Source organism: Bombus flavifrons, chromosome 3 (assembly GCF_040668555.2).
Source record: "Bombus flavifrons isolate JBK064 chromosome 3, iyBomFlav1_principal, whole genome shotgun sequence".
NCBI classification, from domain to species: Eukaryota; Metazoa; Arthropoda; class Insecta; order Hymenoptera; family Apidae; genus Bombus; species Bombus flavifrons.
This window is the reverse complement of record NC_138444.1, coordinates 14154977-14172167: the sequence shown is the minus strand read 5'-3', so window position 1 is coordinate 14172167 and position 17191 is coordinate 14154977. Positions and strand designations below refer to the sequence as shown.

General features: G+C 40.9%; 1 protein-coding gene across 7 annotated transcripts in view; it reads left to right on the top strand.

Moving 5' to 3' along the window:
- zfh2 (Zn finger homeodomain 2) overlaps positions 1-17191 on the top strand; it is a 411031-nt gene that overhangs the window by 359865 nt on the left and 33975 nt on the right. The window contains exon 10 of one of the 7 annotated variants that reach the window (XM_069132607.1): positions 10085-10155. The exons of the other annotated variants lie outside the window; for them this stretch is intronic. Coding sequence (XP_068988708.1) covers positions 10085-10155 — 71 coding nt within the window. The remainder of the gene's footprint in view (positions 1-10084; positions 10156-17191) is intronic. 7 annotated transcript variants of the gene reach the window in all.

Genomic DNA, 17191 nt, shown 5'->3' with positions numbered 1-17191 from the left:
CGAGCAGCCCGGAGCGTCGTTTCACGGCGACCATGTGTCCGTGCATACGTGTGCGATAGCGCAAGGGCGCTCGCTTTCTTCCAGCCCCGCTCGAGCTGCAAGGGTGGAATTCATTTCGCGGCCCAACGCCCTCGTCTATAGCCCGGCAGCGGCGTTCGATTGCTTCGATTATCCTTACCTTATTCCGAGAACCCCTCCAGTCCCCATCGAACCTCTCTTTTTCTTCTACGATCCTCGATTCGCCATTCTCGTTCCGGGACGTCGACGAGAGTGACTCTATCGCGAGCGACTTCGCGTTCCACGTAAACCCCTCCCCCTTCCCTTCTGCCTGATCAGAGAGCTCTGGAAATCTATCGTTCGGGGTGCAACTACCCTCGAAATCCCCGATGGTCTTTCACCTTCGTCGCGGAGCTGATCCTCCTCGCGAAAGCTCGGACTACGACTGAGAAACACAGATAAAGAGATGGAAAAAAGGTTAGAGCGACGAAGATGAGGGTAGCATAAGGAGGAGTAGTGGAAATTAGGGTGAATATAGTGGACAAGATTTACCACGAGGAAGTTTGTTAACGAAATAGTTGTAGGTTGAGAAAAAATCGGTCAAAACTTTGGAATCGGTACGCGCTCCAGGTAGATCTAAGAATTTAAAGAGAAAATGAGCTTAAAAGGATTCTGCAGCTTCGGCAATTCTTTCGTAGGAAATGAATTAAAGTGAGGTAAATTACTGTCGATATCTGGAAAAGAAATTTGGAATTCGTAACAAAATTATCTGATAGGAAAAGCAATTCTACATTGTCCCAAGTATATGCACATGGGTTTCTTGTGTTGCTTTATGCAGTACGTACAATTTTTATCTTTGATCTTGCAGTTTAGGAGTTCGTTTAAGAATGTAATTAGTATATAGTTTAGTTTATCAAGTTCATTTAGGTTTTTTCGTGTTATAAATGAAAGAGCCGATCTTACGTGCGAAGATAGTAAGTCCAGTTTTATCGGCTTCCGGATTTTAACGTTACTCGGCGATGACTAAACGCGAAATAGTTTTTCCGATGGCTTTTAGCTATTTATTGTCTTTTAAAGTAAAGGAGAATTTTACGAGAAAGTTTTCGCAATTGGCGCGGACACAATGACGGTTTTATTCGAATTTTAGTCGTTTCGAGTTTAATCCCGGAATGCTTGGCTCGGTACCATGAGCATCGGCCGTGACAAATATGCAGGCGAAATATCACTATAGGGAAAGGAGTTTCTTCGAGAGATCTATCGCATACCGATCGTACAGAGAAAAACGGTGGTATCGTTGGTAATTTAGCTTTCACGGTTTAATGATTCCGTTGAGCGCGTAGCAAAGAAACAAACGTTTCGAATTTTTCGAGAGGAATGCAAATTTTATTTCCTCGTGGAATCTTATTGTTCTCTTCAGATGGAATAGTTACACAACAAATACACAAACTACGAATAAAGGACTTAGAATTTACTTTAGAATTCCACCAAGTACCAACCATCGATCAAAAATCAACTGAACAAATTGTAAAACACATTTTAATTGAGGGAAACCGCAAATCGTCGATAAAACGATAATACATCGAAAGAAACGCAAATCTTTCTACATTTGATGCACAAATCTAATTTCTTCGAAACTTTCTACCTCGTAAAACAGGCATTTATTTACGCAATTAAAATATCATTTATAACATAACTCGCGTTATAATTTATACTTTAGTTCGCCATATAATTCGTATAATTTACCATATCGACGAACTAAGCTTAAATACTATATAAAATACCACAGAGCTCGTATTACGTCGAAACCAAGCCAGAGAGGCAAACGTTCCCCGGCCTCCGAGACAGCTACCAAACAATTCATCTGCCATCAACTATGAAACCGTCCGTATCTCGAGAAACACGGTCGAAATTTATTCATAATCGAGGCTGGAACGGCGGTATGGCGAACATTTCGGTGCCAGAAAGAAGAATATCCACGGAAAGACACGAAGGGGTGGGGAATCGAGGGGTCGAAGTCGCGTCGTCATTCCAGAATATGAGATTTCCAGCAGTTCCAGGCGAGGGAGTGGTCGTACGTAAGAGATCGAGGGTCGAAGAAGGTCCAAGGGAGAATTCGCGAGAGAAGCTAGAAAGAGAAGCGGATATAATGGGCACCCAAGCGGCTGAGGGGCATAAGCCGGCGAATCTGGCGACTCGTACGCGAAGAAAAGCGCGTACTCGTACGAGCGGAGTCGATCGGGGGACATTATTGGATTCTGAGCATTCCCCGAGTTATTAAAATTCGAAGCGAACCGCGAGGCGACCAGAGCGAAAACTCCCCCTTTCGTCTCGCTGGTCTTCAGGGGTGGAACGTTTGTCGAAGAATATTAAAGCCCCGATACCCGAAACGTCTAGAAAAGAGAAGAACTGTTGGCAAAATCTTAGCCCACGCATTTCTTACGCGATTTGTTAGCGACGAGCGAAGAAGGTTTCAACGAGCTTTAAAAATTTGCGGTGTTTCTGCTAATTTTATATGAAAATTTATATTTTAGGCATCGCTTGAAAGATCGTTTGGAGAAGAGTATGACCGATATCGACGTTGCTTGTAGCATCTCTTTCGACAATTAGGAACTGTGGTTAGCTTTCAAGAACCAAGAGCTACGACTCGATTATTTTCGAACGTAATATTGCGAGAATATTCGACTTGACGATGATGCTGATTTTATCGTTGCGATTAATATAGAATATTCGAATATTTTGACGAGCATTGTTAGCTTCATTATCATGCGATAAATATTACAGAAATAAAATCGCTGCGAAGAAATTGTCAGGTTCTTAAAACCGGCAGATGCGATCAAATAGATAATCATTCCATTACAATGGTAATGTAAAATAAAGAATCGTTATATTAATATCCATAGCGCGAAACTTTAGTAAAAAGAAATCTATACCAACGATTGGTAATACGTTGAAAGCAGAAATCGCGATATTTTCCACGTTAATTTACCAAAGAGCGTCCAGAATATCGCAAGCATTTTATCGGCGGTCTCCGCCTACTCTTCGTCGATGCTATCATAGCCTATTATCAAATCAAAATGATCAATCATCAGGGTCAATAGCGAATACCGGGGGAGGGTTGCCTTCTCACTGGTGCGAGGCAAACACAAAAGGCGACAGCCAGTTTTCAAGAGGGTCCGGTAAAAGGCGGCAGAAGTCACCGAGGGCAGATTCAAGGGAGGGAAAGGTGGCAAAGGTCGTTCTCGAACCTTGATCAGGGGTGTCCGTCTCGTGTGAGTAAATACAGGGATCTTCTTCGTAATCGGCGTAATCGTTCGACCGACCATCGATCATGCTTCCACAATAAACTTAATATCATTTCGCGTCGAACTGCGTGAAAAGTTGAACGCCCGAGAGATGATCCGTCGATTACACAAACGCGACTCGCGTAGTCCACATTGTACGTATTGGAAAGCGTATCGTGGAGAATTTTAAAGGAAACTAACGTACATTTAGTGATTTTGTCAAGGATACCTTTGCTATCGATGCAACGATGAACGAAACTTTTTTAAAGTAAAACAATCGTCGAGGAATTTTCTTCGGATCGTCTAAAGAGACAACGTTTGATATAATCGATATATTTGTTATATATAACGGGATCGGTACGTGAGAAAAGAATAAATTAGTCGAGATTTGCCATTGTGCTTGGAATGAAAAAGAGGCCCAAACGAAAGCTATTTACGATTACCAGAAACGCGATTGACATTCATAAAAGAAAATCTCCGTACAACGTGTAACCTACGAACTACATAGAAGCTCCAAGATAATAATCAGCCTGCTCCCTTACGAACAAAGCAGGCCGAACAATCAAGTAACGCGCACGGCACGCTAACGAACAAATAAAAATCCCTTCCGCGTGTTGCATTTTCCGGCGCATTAGTTGCGCACAATGGTTCCGGTAAAAGGTACAGCGGTAATGGTACGCAACGTAACGAGATCCAAGGAAAAAGGCAAACAATTCCGCCGCCTGATCGAATATAAGTAAATTAAACGCTAGAGATATATATACGAAAGTATTCGTTTATACGACGAATAAAAATACAAAGAAAAATAGACAATGTCCATCTTCAGCGATTTTACGCATGGAGCATCGGAATGAACAATTTATAAAAATTGACAAGTAAACGTATTTGAATGAGATGAATTAGAAAATTTGGTATATCGGTTAAAAGGTTGCTGATCCGCTAATGCAATCACAGATCTTCCCACTTCTAATACCGATTACTGTCATTTTCAAAAACGAAATTGATGTTTCAACGTGATCCATGCGACCTAATTTTCAACGAGACCTTTCATTCGTTTCAAATATTTTTACAATCATCTTCGAAAACGTAACACGAATCTTTGCCATCAATTCTTCCGATACACGCTGCACGCGTGTTACGGTAGCAAATAAAACACCGAAGATTAAAAGCGAGGGTGTCGCAAACGCACATGTGCGCGAGTTTCTCTGCTCGAAACGAGAAACGTGGGACGAGAAAAAAGACCGGGGGTGAAAAAAAAACGAGCAACTCCACGGTTACGTTTGATTTTTGATCTGCATTGCTGTTCGCCGGCCCGGAAGAAAAGCCTTTAGAGAATTTTTCCAGCTGGGAAAGCCGTTCGAATATTCACCGAGCTTCTGGTGGCTCTCTATTCAATCCGCTCTTTCATTTCCGTGATTGCTGTTTTAAATAATTGCATCTCTATACCTCTCCGGTCGCGGAGTCCCTTCCTGACTCGTTTGCGCAAAATATTTGAAATCGACCTGGGTTATCCCTTCTCCGACACTCGCCCCTCCGCGACGTTTCCACGTTTTTCATCGGATGGCTTCGGTAACTCGCGATTTTTAATTAAATCCTCTCTGACTGGCGGCCGAGATCGATGAAAAGAAAAATGTTGGCACTCGTGCGCGACACGTTGCCAAACGGGATTCTATGAAATTGGCTATCGGCCCAAGCTGAGCGCGAATACTCGCGAATCGACGGGGGTAAAAAAGTCATTTGCGGGATTGAAATGGAAATTCGATCGTGTTCCCGTGGAAATTCCATTCGCACGAGAGTAGGACTTTGAACAGGCTGTTCTATTGATTTCAGTGAATTCGATGGTCAATGAATATCTTTTTTCTTTCCTCTTTGTTCTTTTCGTCTTTTTTTCTTTTTCTTTTTTTTTTTTGATGCAAATTATAATGGCCGTTAGAGGTGTAACACTGCTGGATAGAGACACGGCAACCCTGAAAAATTAGAAAGGACCTTTTCCTCGCTTTCGAGGGTGTCGAACCCTCGCTTTTCGATATTTTTTAACAAGCTGCTCCATGGGGAAAAATATCATATTTCTGTAAAGGCAGCTCGAGCGTCTCCCTTTGTCGTCCCCCTTTAAGTTTAGTTGCCATCTCGAGCCGGTGAACGATCGATCGTCTTGGTTCCGTCTCTCCCTTCTATTGTCACAGCATGGCCCGAGGGTGAAGCGAGGGAAACTGCTGGAAAAATTTACATCCTCGATTGCGACAGTATGGTCGTGTTTGGGTTAGCTACGAACAAACGTGACGAGAAATCGCATGGAAAACGTATCGAACGTTGGAAGAACGTTTTTATAGCGATTGACGGAATATGAATGTAAATGTGGCTGGTTACGTGTTGGTTATTATGCACGTAATAGCATATTTTTATTTAAACCAAGTGATATAAAAAGATTGACAGGGAAAGGACGTTGTTACATAATATTTATATAGACCGAATTTAATCGTTTTTGATAGCGAATTATCGAGTAAGTAAGAACAACAACGACAGAGTATCGACAATTCGCGTCAATTATCGTTACTACTCCCACAATAATATTTCAATTTCGCATAAACGCGTATCTTTTCTCTGAACTATTAAACCTCGCCATTGCCAATCTATCTGTTAAATGAGTTAAAAGTTACTTCTTTGCGCGTAAAATAACGATCGTAAAATATCCGTAAAACAATAATGCAAACTGCAAATCAAAATTTCGAGATAATAATCCAAACCACAAATCAGTGCGATAAACCGCCTCCTCCGTGAAATCCACCTCGTTCTACGACCACGCTGCAATCTACGACCAGTTACAATGTCAGAAAAGAACGAAAGCGAATCCGGGCGGCGCCGAACCGAGCGACAAGACTTTCTCGATCTTCCGTTCAAATCACCGGAGCCACTCCTGTCGCCGTGATATCTTTGTTCGACGAAAACCGGACGGAAGGAAAGCCCGTTCCTCGAACCGCAGCAAGAAAAATAAGTCCTTCCGCGAATCTGCGTTGCATCCAGCGTGAACGATCGACGAAGAAGAAATCAGAAAAATCGCAGAAAAATCCACGGGACGGTCGATGCATGCGAGGGTGGAAATGCAAGAGTAGAGAATAGAAGGGATGGCGTATCGCGGGTGTCGTGATTCGTGCGAACCGGCCTTTACGATTCGAAATCGGTCGATGGAAGCGGCGGAACGGGAGACAACGGCGAGAAAAGAAGAAAAGGAAAGGGAGACGAGGGAGAAAAGCGAGAAAGGAGGGCGAAGGAGAGGTGAGACAAGAAGGGAGAAGATGATAGAGGAACGGAAAAAGAAAGAGAGAGGAGAAAGAGAGAGAGAAAGAGAAAAGAGAAGCCTCGAGTGCTAAGCCCGATGCGAGAGAGTGGCCAGGCTAAGCCCAAGGCAGAAAGAAAGGTTTTATCTGCTCGTAGTTATTTATCGCTTTCCGTTGTAGCGCTGGCGTCGGGGCACGACCAATCAGAAGTCAGTATCCCCGGGTACCAGTCCGCGCCATCCGCATACATTATCGTGCGGAGCCTCGGCCATTGTCTTTCCACCGTTGTAAATCACATTTTATTCCCTCGCTTACGGTTTCGTTTTATTTATTTGTCGGAGAAACGTATCGCTACCGTACTCGTGGCCAAAGGGGCGCTCGCGCGCGCTCCTCGCGCTCTTCTAACGTGTACAGACGGACGAAGAGACGGACGTGCACACATAGAAATAGATATACCTATATACACACGTGTACCATCGCGGAACAACACGAGAAGGACACACGTGTAGCCAGAGGAAACACACGCTTCCCCGTAAAATCCGTGTAAAGGGAACACACATCCGTGAGTCGAGGGTACCATCGTCGTTGTTCCCTCTTGTTTTCTCCTTTGGACACTCTCTTGAATCGTCCTTTCCTCTCTTTCGTAGACGTAGAACGTGTGAGAGAGGGCTTCGAGGGGGAGAAACGAACGAACGACTTCGATTTTTATTAAGCACCCGGGTGGACCGAGCAACGTCCTCGTCCTCGTCGTCTCCAACGACGACTGTTTAACTAAATTCCATCGCGGGATCACCCTGCTGGTTCGTGATCTCCCCCTAGGACCCCGATAGCCTTTTTTCTTGCCCCGAGCTGCTCCGCTGGCCCGTTGTCCTCGTTCTTTTGGCCACGCTTTCTTTCGAGCCTTTTTCTTCTCTCTCTCCTTCTGCACGCCGCGGAATAAAAGTGAAAGGATGCCTCGCATGATTTACGGAAACGACGAGCTGATGAAACGGCTCTCCGGGCCCCGTTTTCGAACCGCACCGCTCCCCATCGGCGACCGCGATCACCGCCTCCATCCACTACCACGCCATTCTAATTCCACAAGCTTTTTCTCCATCCTCCTATCGTGCTGCGTTCTTTTTTCATAGCTTTAGTACCGATGTTATTGAGCATTCTATGGCAGTTGTTCGTGTATCGATGGGTTAAGCGGTAAATTATTAAGGCGTTTGTTATATCCAGATACCCTGGAAGATATCGCTTCGCGGACGCTGATCGTCTTACTTCGTATAATTATCATTTATTTACGATAATCACAGAATACGCGCGTTCGACGCAAAGTGCCTGAAACGTCTCTGCATCCTCTTGTATTTGATCTTGTATCGTCGAGGATCGATCATCTTCTCGATTTCCTGCCACGATACGCGTAGACTTTTTCGCGTTCCACGCTGTGAAATACTCGCAACGATATCACACAGTACTGGATATTGTCTCGTTCAAAAAATGTTCGAAAGAGATATATACGTCACGCTTAATAATCGTTATCTGTGAATCGTGTTGCATTGACAATTGGCGAAAAATACCTGGTCGGTCGAGTAGTAATTCCGAATTAATAACACGAAGGAGAAAAGATTCGAAGAATTGGGTCAGTGATACGAAATTATAGTTTTCACGCTACAACGACAACTAAAGGTCCATACGCACAGTTACAACTGGATAAATAAGTACATTGTACGATTCTGCTATAAACATAACGACGTCCGTTTCAATTATAACCGTGTCGTATTATTTCATTTACTCTCGTATCATCGAGCATCGATCTTTATGCTTTGCTTCTTAACGATTCAACGATTCAACAGGAACGCATGATTTCTCCGAGTAGCAATGAAATCACATTTTGAGAGTCGAGCCTCGACTCCAAACGATTCGATGCGTAGCGCGGTTTATTAACATGCTTCGACGAACTGCTATTTTATATGCGCGCAATCCGCGCACCATGTTAATTATGGGTTGCGTTACCTTGTGCCGATACTTAACTACAGCGTTGCACTCGACCCGGGTGAATTATTTCGCTCGTACAAAGCCAAAGATTTACGAAGTTTCGTAGTAAAAACTACAACACCCCGATACCATCGTTACGTTGTGAAACCCTTTACGCATATGCTCGTAAATGTAGCATATAAAAGAAGAAAAAGGACTCGCTGATGTGTATAATCCCTTTGGGTTTTTTAATTAATCATATAGTTTTTCGCGTTATAATTGTGCCGCAGTTAGACGCAATAACGATGCTTCGGCATCTTCGGCTTGTTCAAATGTAATTGTAAATTATCTCTGCTCTTTCTGAAACCACTGCCATCATTATTATACGACGATGTAGAAAATTATAGTCGAACAAGTTGAATACGAGGTTCGTTTAAAAGTTCTGTATTACCTTGTCTTGTTTATATTTTAATAATACGTGTTGGGTTATAGTTTTTGCTGCAGATTGTAGGAATAATAACGTCGATAGTTAAGTATCTAATTCGCGAACGTGTAATATAAGAGATATTTTCTCACAGAATCAACGTTTACGCTTATCCTTACACATGTGCGCTTCGTTTACGAATTATCGTGAAATTTCCCTTTTAAATTTCGTTTTCAATCGAGTTTGCTTTATCGTAGGATTTCGATCAGGCGCGTAGCGTGGCTCGATGAACGTATCGGTAGGCTGGCTAAAAACCAGACAATGACAAGTCAATTAAAGAAAATGAAAGAAAAAATTGATTATATAATAGAAAGTGACATGCAAAACAATCGAGTCTCGAAGCGTAGCATAAACTTTCACGCTTATCAAGCTGCACCTACGTGGTGTTGCCATCGACGCATACGATACTCTCGTACCGCTTTCCTACGAAATATAAATCACGCTGCACGAAAGTGTCCACGGCCGCACTAAACCGGCCTCCGCGTGCCAGTAACGAAACAACAATCGACCATAACGTGACCCACCAACAACGATATTATTGATCTCTACTACTTGAACGATCAACGTCCTCGATGTTTATCGTTCGCGGGAATGCTCGAACCCGCCGAAAAAGCGAACAGAGACTGTTCACGGCAGACAGAGTGAAACGGCTGTATAAAGAATTCTACTGCAGTACGGCGACGCGACGGAGGCGCCGGTTTCGAGGCGAAAGAGAGTCTGGCCTGCTCTGTGGTTTCTTTCAATCGGCTTCCAAAATTAATAACGACTGATTTTTATCTCCAATTCATTTCCGAAGTTAGCAATTTCATTTTTAACGAAAAGACGTTGGAAAAGAATTTCGAAGAAGTTCAAAATTTAATTTTTTTTTTTTTTAATCGTCTTTGATAACGTTGAAATTTTCAATAATTTTGTTCCAATAGAACAAATCAATCTAATCGATGTTCGTTAGAGGTATTGCATAGATTTAGTCCTGACCCTCTTCTCCTTTTATTCAAAATTATTTCGTGTATGAAAAATTAAAAAGAAAAAAAAAAAGAAAGAATTAAGAAAAATACATCACGACCGAATAAAACACCAAATGCTTGTGATAGTTTCAGCGGTGCAAGTAGACCATGCAGGCCAGGTTCTCTCCCAGCCTCAGTCGCGTCCTGGCCATCAACAGGTCAGTAACAACGATAAATATACATACATATTACTGAAACTTAAGCGTGCGGATAGAGACAGACGAGCGAGAACAGTGTTCTATGTTATAATGGTATGACGCTGATTATCTGGATAAATAGGAGAATATACAATTTGAAACGTAAAAAAATCGGTAAAATCCGGATAATCGGCGTTTTATCGTAGAAGCGTATAGTTGCGTTGTTAACGCATTATGGATCGTTTAATTGAAAGCGGCGATGATGACGGTACACGTGATAGCGTAGATAACGGTGCGCAAATTACATGGCACGCATTCGCACGTGTTTGACTTGTATGTAGATACTATCGTTTTCGTAACAGTATTGATGTGTTTGCCTGTGTCAGACGAGGAGTAACCTTTTTACCTTGGATTCTCAGTAAATGGAAATTATTGAAAAGAAAAGGTACATTAATTTTAATGAGTCGGATAAGGTATCTGCTGGTTCGTTTAGCCTGATAATATAACCAGTTTGAAATTTTAAAAAATATTACGCTGTGTGAGTTAGGTATCTTATTTCGATATTACTATAGTGATAAATATATAGGTGCTCCAACGTTTCCAGATACCTGTAGATGATATTCGGATAATGAGTTTTTGAAACGAAAGCTATAGGTGTAGCAAGATTTATAAAATTCTAAATCCTTCCTAAGGAAAATATTATTAACGTACAATTTAATCTACGATAGAACGTTCGACCTACAAATTTTGATAACCAATATGTTGATTTTACGTCAGCTTGAGACGGATATTTTACTTATTTCATTTCTATATTAGAGGCTTTGTGTAATAAATTGAAATAGTTCGAGCAATAATTTGAAATTCAAAGTTTCGAGATTCGAAGTTCGCAGCTCACACAGATTCGAAATTTTACACTTTTATAATTACGTAGCAGTTACTCTACGTTTCTTATTGCGAAATTGAAAACAATTTTTTCAATGTTCGTTCCAATACTGTAAGCGAATGTTTCCAAAGTATAATTTATTCTACTTCTGATCATTTTTTTCCATGTAAATTTCACTTTTTCAAATCCTGTCTTAAGTAGACCAATAATCGTTAAAACTACGTCATTGAACGCACGCTCGAAAAGATGAAATATCGTCCATAACGTGTAAACTGCGATATAATACGAGATTTACATCGGGTAGCGACAAATTCATAACGCGTATAGAAAACCTCGGCGAGCAATTACAACGTGGCAGTGCAATTATTTATTTAATAGTCCGTGAAAGAGAAAGTCGTAGAACAGGTTGCTGCCACTGTTACGCGTCGTGGCCCTATCGATTATCGTTTCACGAAACATACTTCGATAGTTCGCTTAAACTTTTTCTCGTAAACTGTCGCGCGTTTTATGCAGGAACGTAACAACTTGGGAACAAAGAAACTTGTTGACCACTGACAACGAAGGAAAAGGCTTCTCGAAGCTGTTTTTCAGTGCGTTTCAAATATCATCTACCAGACTACGAAAAATATTATTCGATATCTAGCATGGTACAAAATTCTAAAAATTATTAAATATCTTTTACTCCTAATATACGCGTGAAACTTTAAATCGTCGTAATTGTTAGATCTATGTATTAATTCGATGTCTTTAGATCTAGCTAGTTCTACTTAAAATTTAAGTATATCTTTTAATATACTTAAAAATCTAATATCTATATATCCAGAATAGACTTTTAAACAAATTTTTAAATTTTTACGTGTCTTCCGCTTTCCTCGTTAAAGATAAATCCAACGTATCTCGTGACCCGTATCTAAAATTTCAATTTTCGATTAAACAGGCATCGAATTAATTTACGATCCTAATAATTTCCATCGTAATCCTCGCACGTCCAAACGACCATCCCTTGTTTTCTCCAATCCCCAATCGCGTTCAACTTTTTTTTCGTCGCCGTACACCCTGTTGCCTTCGCCATGGACGACCTTTTTCTTTGCGTGCGAAATTAGTCTAACCTCAAATTAGCTCCCCGTCAAACATCCAATGTTTCCCTCGTTCTGCCTTATGTCTTGTTACTGTTGTTTCTTTTTTTCCCCACTTTGGCGAACGAAACTCGAAACCTGCACGGTGGGTAACCTTGTTTTGTGTTGGGTCGCGCGACCAGAAGCTTTTTTGCCCTCCCCTTTTTTCAATTCTACTCCAGCGTGTCTCACCCTCCATGCAAATGAGCGTATCGCGGATCTTCCTCGCCCCGTGCCAAGGGCGTGCTCGTCTCGTTTAGAAAGGAAATACTCGACGCAGAACGCCTCTCTTTGTGGCTTTGGCCGCGTACTCTGTTTGTTGGGGTTGCACTGATTAACTTGTCGCGTGCGAAATTGCGTTAACTACGATTAAATACTTTACGAACGATGTACCATGGTTGAGAAAGAGAAGAACGAATTTCAAACTATGAATTTTATTAATCCGATTAGTATAACGGTCTGCATACGGTTTTTCTAACGTTATTAACAATTCCAGTCGAAACAATAAATATTCATATTTTTTATACACAAGACGATATAAAAGTCGCCCTTCTGAATTTTGTTAATCTTACTTCGTATTTCATAAAGCATCCTAGGTAGATAAAATTCTCTTTTTAATATAGCCTGTCTGGCGTTAAAACAGTGACGTGGCAATGAAAGAAGGAAAATAAAGGAGACGATTAAGTATGTAAGAATAAACTCGATGTGAGGTCTACCAGACGTCACCTCGACCCTTAACACGACCCAAAAACCGTCAAAGTCTGCCTGTTGTCATGTAGATTCGTAATCTTCCGCATTGTACCAAACAATGGAGGCATTCAGTCCCAGGAATAGTGTGAATGCTTATTAAAGTCACGCTGGTATTCACTGTGTTTAGCCTTTTCTGAAACCTTTGCTTACGATCGACAAAAAATGCCTCGATACAAAGAAACATGTCGACAAAGAAAAGCTGAATTTCTACCAGTCCTTGCATTAGTACGATGATTGGCCATCTAGCCGTAAAATTACGCTTTGATTGGATTTCTTTGCCTGGTATTTTATATGTTTCGATTATTCTCTCATTTAGCGCCATCTTTTTAAATAGATTCCGATGGGAAATATTTGTGACTTACATTGAACGTTGAATCACAATTAAACTCACTGTGATCCGATTAAACTACGGATAGCTTCTTAGGAAGATGACAAAATTTTCTGTAGAAGAATTTTTATATTTTGTAAATCAGCGATATACTAGGAAACGATAGAATTACCAGAAATCTCGAGAATAATTTGTACATGTAATTTCGCGAATTATTTTTAATGGAATTAACGATTGGTCTAGATATAAAAATCTGGCTTAATTAAATACCTTTCGTTATCGTTCTACGAAATTTCTATTAAAAATATTCTGTTTAAACGCTCGCTTAACTTACAACGGAAAAATAATACAGCGACGAACGGTTAGAAATGTTTAATTAAAAAACTCGGATATTCTTTACCACGATTAGGTGGATTTCAAAGTGAAATAACAGATTTCGTAATCGTTTGTGTACAAAGGAAATACAACGAAACGTACATCATTTCGTAACGAGTGTTGATTGTAGGTTTGACAGAAAGTTCTTAAAAATATTCTACTACAGAAGAAATATTTCCGTGGTGACGCGAAAACGGTGAAAGCGAGCAAATGATACGAACGATTATTTTATTGTACCGAGAAGATAAACTGTCTGATCGATATCTAAAGGCGAACCCCTCGGTACGTATGCAGCAACAATGCTGCACAGCTCGACTACTCAATGATTTATAACCCCACTTATGAACCAAATCGATTTCTCTCGAAGGTACTATCCTGACGCCTACACGCTCTTTTAATACGGATAGATTCGAGAGTCTTCTATGAAAACAACGATGCTTTTACATCGTTTCGGTACGAAAACCAGGGATTAACCGTGCAAAAATCAAAACGTAAATTTCTATAATACGCGTGTGTGGACAAATTTTGGGATGCGTGATAGATTTGGCTAAGGATCTATTTAACGCTAACGTTTTATTCTTTTGTGCGATGGACGAATGCTAAATGATTCGAATAAAGAAAACTAGCGATATGTTAGAGCTGAATCTCGATTATCTCGACGCGTTTAGCCATCTAAATTCTAAAAGATCTTGCACGTTGGTATAACCGGATCGTTCTATATTTTACGTGTACAGTACACTAGCCCGATACAAGTAAAATATAAAAAAATCCACGTATAATTATCATTCGCGTAGACAGAGCAATTTCTAGTGTAATTTAAATACAAGAGAACGATTTGCATGGACAGCGTCGCTCGTATATCATACACCATGAATACCTCTCGTCCGTTAATCGAAAGCATCGTATAAACAAATTATCGATCAAACGACGGAAAAAAGCAGGCATCCGAATATCATCGGTGTCACGAAGACACCGTTCACAGGATCTCACGAGAATGATCGTCAATTCCGCGCCTGGAAACCTTCACCCTTCAATCGCATACCGCGGCGTTCTAATAAACGTTTGACAAAAGGATTTTAAAAGCGGAAGGGTATCCAATTATCGCCTGGTCACGACATCCGATCGTGCTGGAATTGCAAAAATAAATTCCCCGGATAGCCTTGCTCCGTCCGTAAGGAATAAAGGGGGTGATGGTTGACGAAGAGAGGGTAAACGGAAGGTGGCGAGGATGCAGTGTCAAGAAAGCGGAAAGTCCGATAATGAGACGTCCTCGCTTTGAAGTTGAAGGCAGGGCGATCGTCGAATGTCGACGTTCGATCGACGAGAAATGAGGCGAGCCCGATGAAGAACGAGGAGAAAGGGCAAAATAAAAAGAAGGCTACGAAGGTGGCAGAGGGTGAAATAAAGGCTGTTAGACGGTGGAAATTACTCTTTTCTGGAAAATCACGTGTGCCAGCTGCTGGTTGCACCAGCGATCGCGTTGTCGTATCGACTAAACAGCGTGTCACGTTCGTAGACAGACGACACGGACCGTGAAAACGATGTATGTACCGTTCGAAACGCTTCCATCTTCCGTACTTTTCGTCGTTTGGCGATCGTTTGCAAGGGCGAGGGGGGTGTGGTCCCTTCTCTTTCTCTACAAATTCAATAGCGAATTCGCCGCATCGTTAAACGATACAACTCGTAAAATTTCGCAGTTCGATGCGAATAAACGATTAAACGGATGCACGTTGACGATCGCAGTGGAAAACTTTGCGTTCAGTTTTACCTTGCAATTTCAATCTTTTATATGGCAATTTAAACGCGAAAACTTTTATTTTTGTTCGAAGATATCGTCGTTAGTAATCTTAATTCTGTTATTGTACTATATTTTCGCTTTAACAACTTAGCGTTATCTTCGCGCAACGTTGTAAGAAATTTTATCAAAATTAGATAAAACGTAATTTTTCCATCTCAATTACGAATAAAATAATTTCTTTCGATTGTACATTCAGGGAATATATATTCGAGAGGGTGAATCTCGTGACTAGTACACCATCGTGTCTGCTCGCGACGATACTCTGTCGCGTATCGAAATGTCACGACAGAGATACCGAGGGTCGACGTCCGAATTGAAATGTTTTAAATAGCAATGACAGTAATTGCTCGGTATAAATAGTTTTTTTGTATTCTACCTCCTTCGCCGATTGATTCGAGGTTGATCACGTCCGATGGAAGGACGTCGTATAAATTAGCTTCTCTCAGGTTGAAAATTGTCCGTGTGATTCTAAATCGAAAGTGATAAATTATAAAATTCATATGTACATATAATCGCTTATTTCGCAGCATAAAATTAAATCTGAGTATATAAATTACTGTTAAAGCGTCGCACACATACACGGCGTCGGTAGCAGTCGCGTTAAGCTCTTGTAGACAGAAAAACTCACAGCGAAATGACAATCGTGAAGCGACGAAGTTTCAGAGTCCCGAATGAAATACAGTATATAATAAAAAGGAAAGTAAAGAAGTACAAAGAGACATATACATGATTATTTTATGACACGATGGATTGGCCAGCACCTGCAGGACTCACGATCGTCAAGGCGAATGACCGTCTCCTCGCATTGTCCAAGGTTACGGGTCATCCCTGACCCTGCCACGCGTCCACCCCCTTTGAAAAAACTTCGGTAATGATCGTTCGTGACATAAAGCTATTTTTTGTTTCGACGCCTGCTATCCGTAAGAACCAGCGGCAATTGCGGCCCGCAACGCACAACCACACAAAGAAACTATGTATGTAATCGGAATACATTTGCGAGAATCACTGGGGTGAGCACGCATCCCCCATACTTCCCATAATAACGGATATCCGCGTATAAGGGGGGAAAAAATAGAAGAACTAATTTGCCACCCCCGTATACTGAACTAGCGACCGCTTGAAACGAAGTATTAATAAGGGTAGTGTGGCTTTACATACAAAATACATGTTATAATTGGGTGCTTGCGAAGCTCTTTACGCGAAGGTGCTGATAAAAATAGTATAGAAACAATTTCACCGTACTTTTATTCTTCGATATTTTGACATTTATTTATATACATTTATTTATTTATATGTTTGCATTTCTTGGAAATTGGCATCGTTTAATGTAAAACAACAACTAAACGTGTATTCAAATTTGTCGCAATTTTGGCAAAATTTCTTTCAGTTTCGTGTGAAGATACGACTAGATCGTTAGGACGAAAATATAATGAATAATTCATCGAAATAGTAGAATCAAGATCAATAACTGTCTGTAAATGTTAAGAATGAAAGTTTTCACGGTTAAACTGCAATAGCGCAAAATCGAAGGTCCGAGATAAAATTGGACATAAAGTTCTCCAATTTGATCGTCAACGTGTAACAATTTAATAATTTATCCGAGTTACGTCGTATGACAAAGCAGAAACTTTAATATTAAATTTCTAGAGGAAGAGAACGAACCCCCAGTAAAGTTTTACCTGCGAAGGGAATGAATAATTAACATCGAAGCATGAAATTTTGTAAATTGAATGTTATTTAGTTGCAAAAAACAATAATGTGGAATCTTTCCATTATCATTTTTCGACCCTTTCTTAAGGGCACGCAAC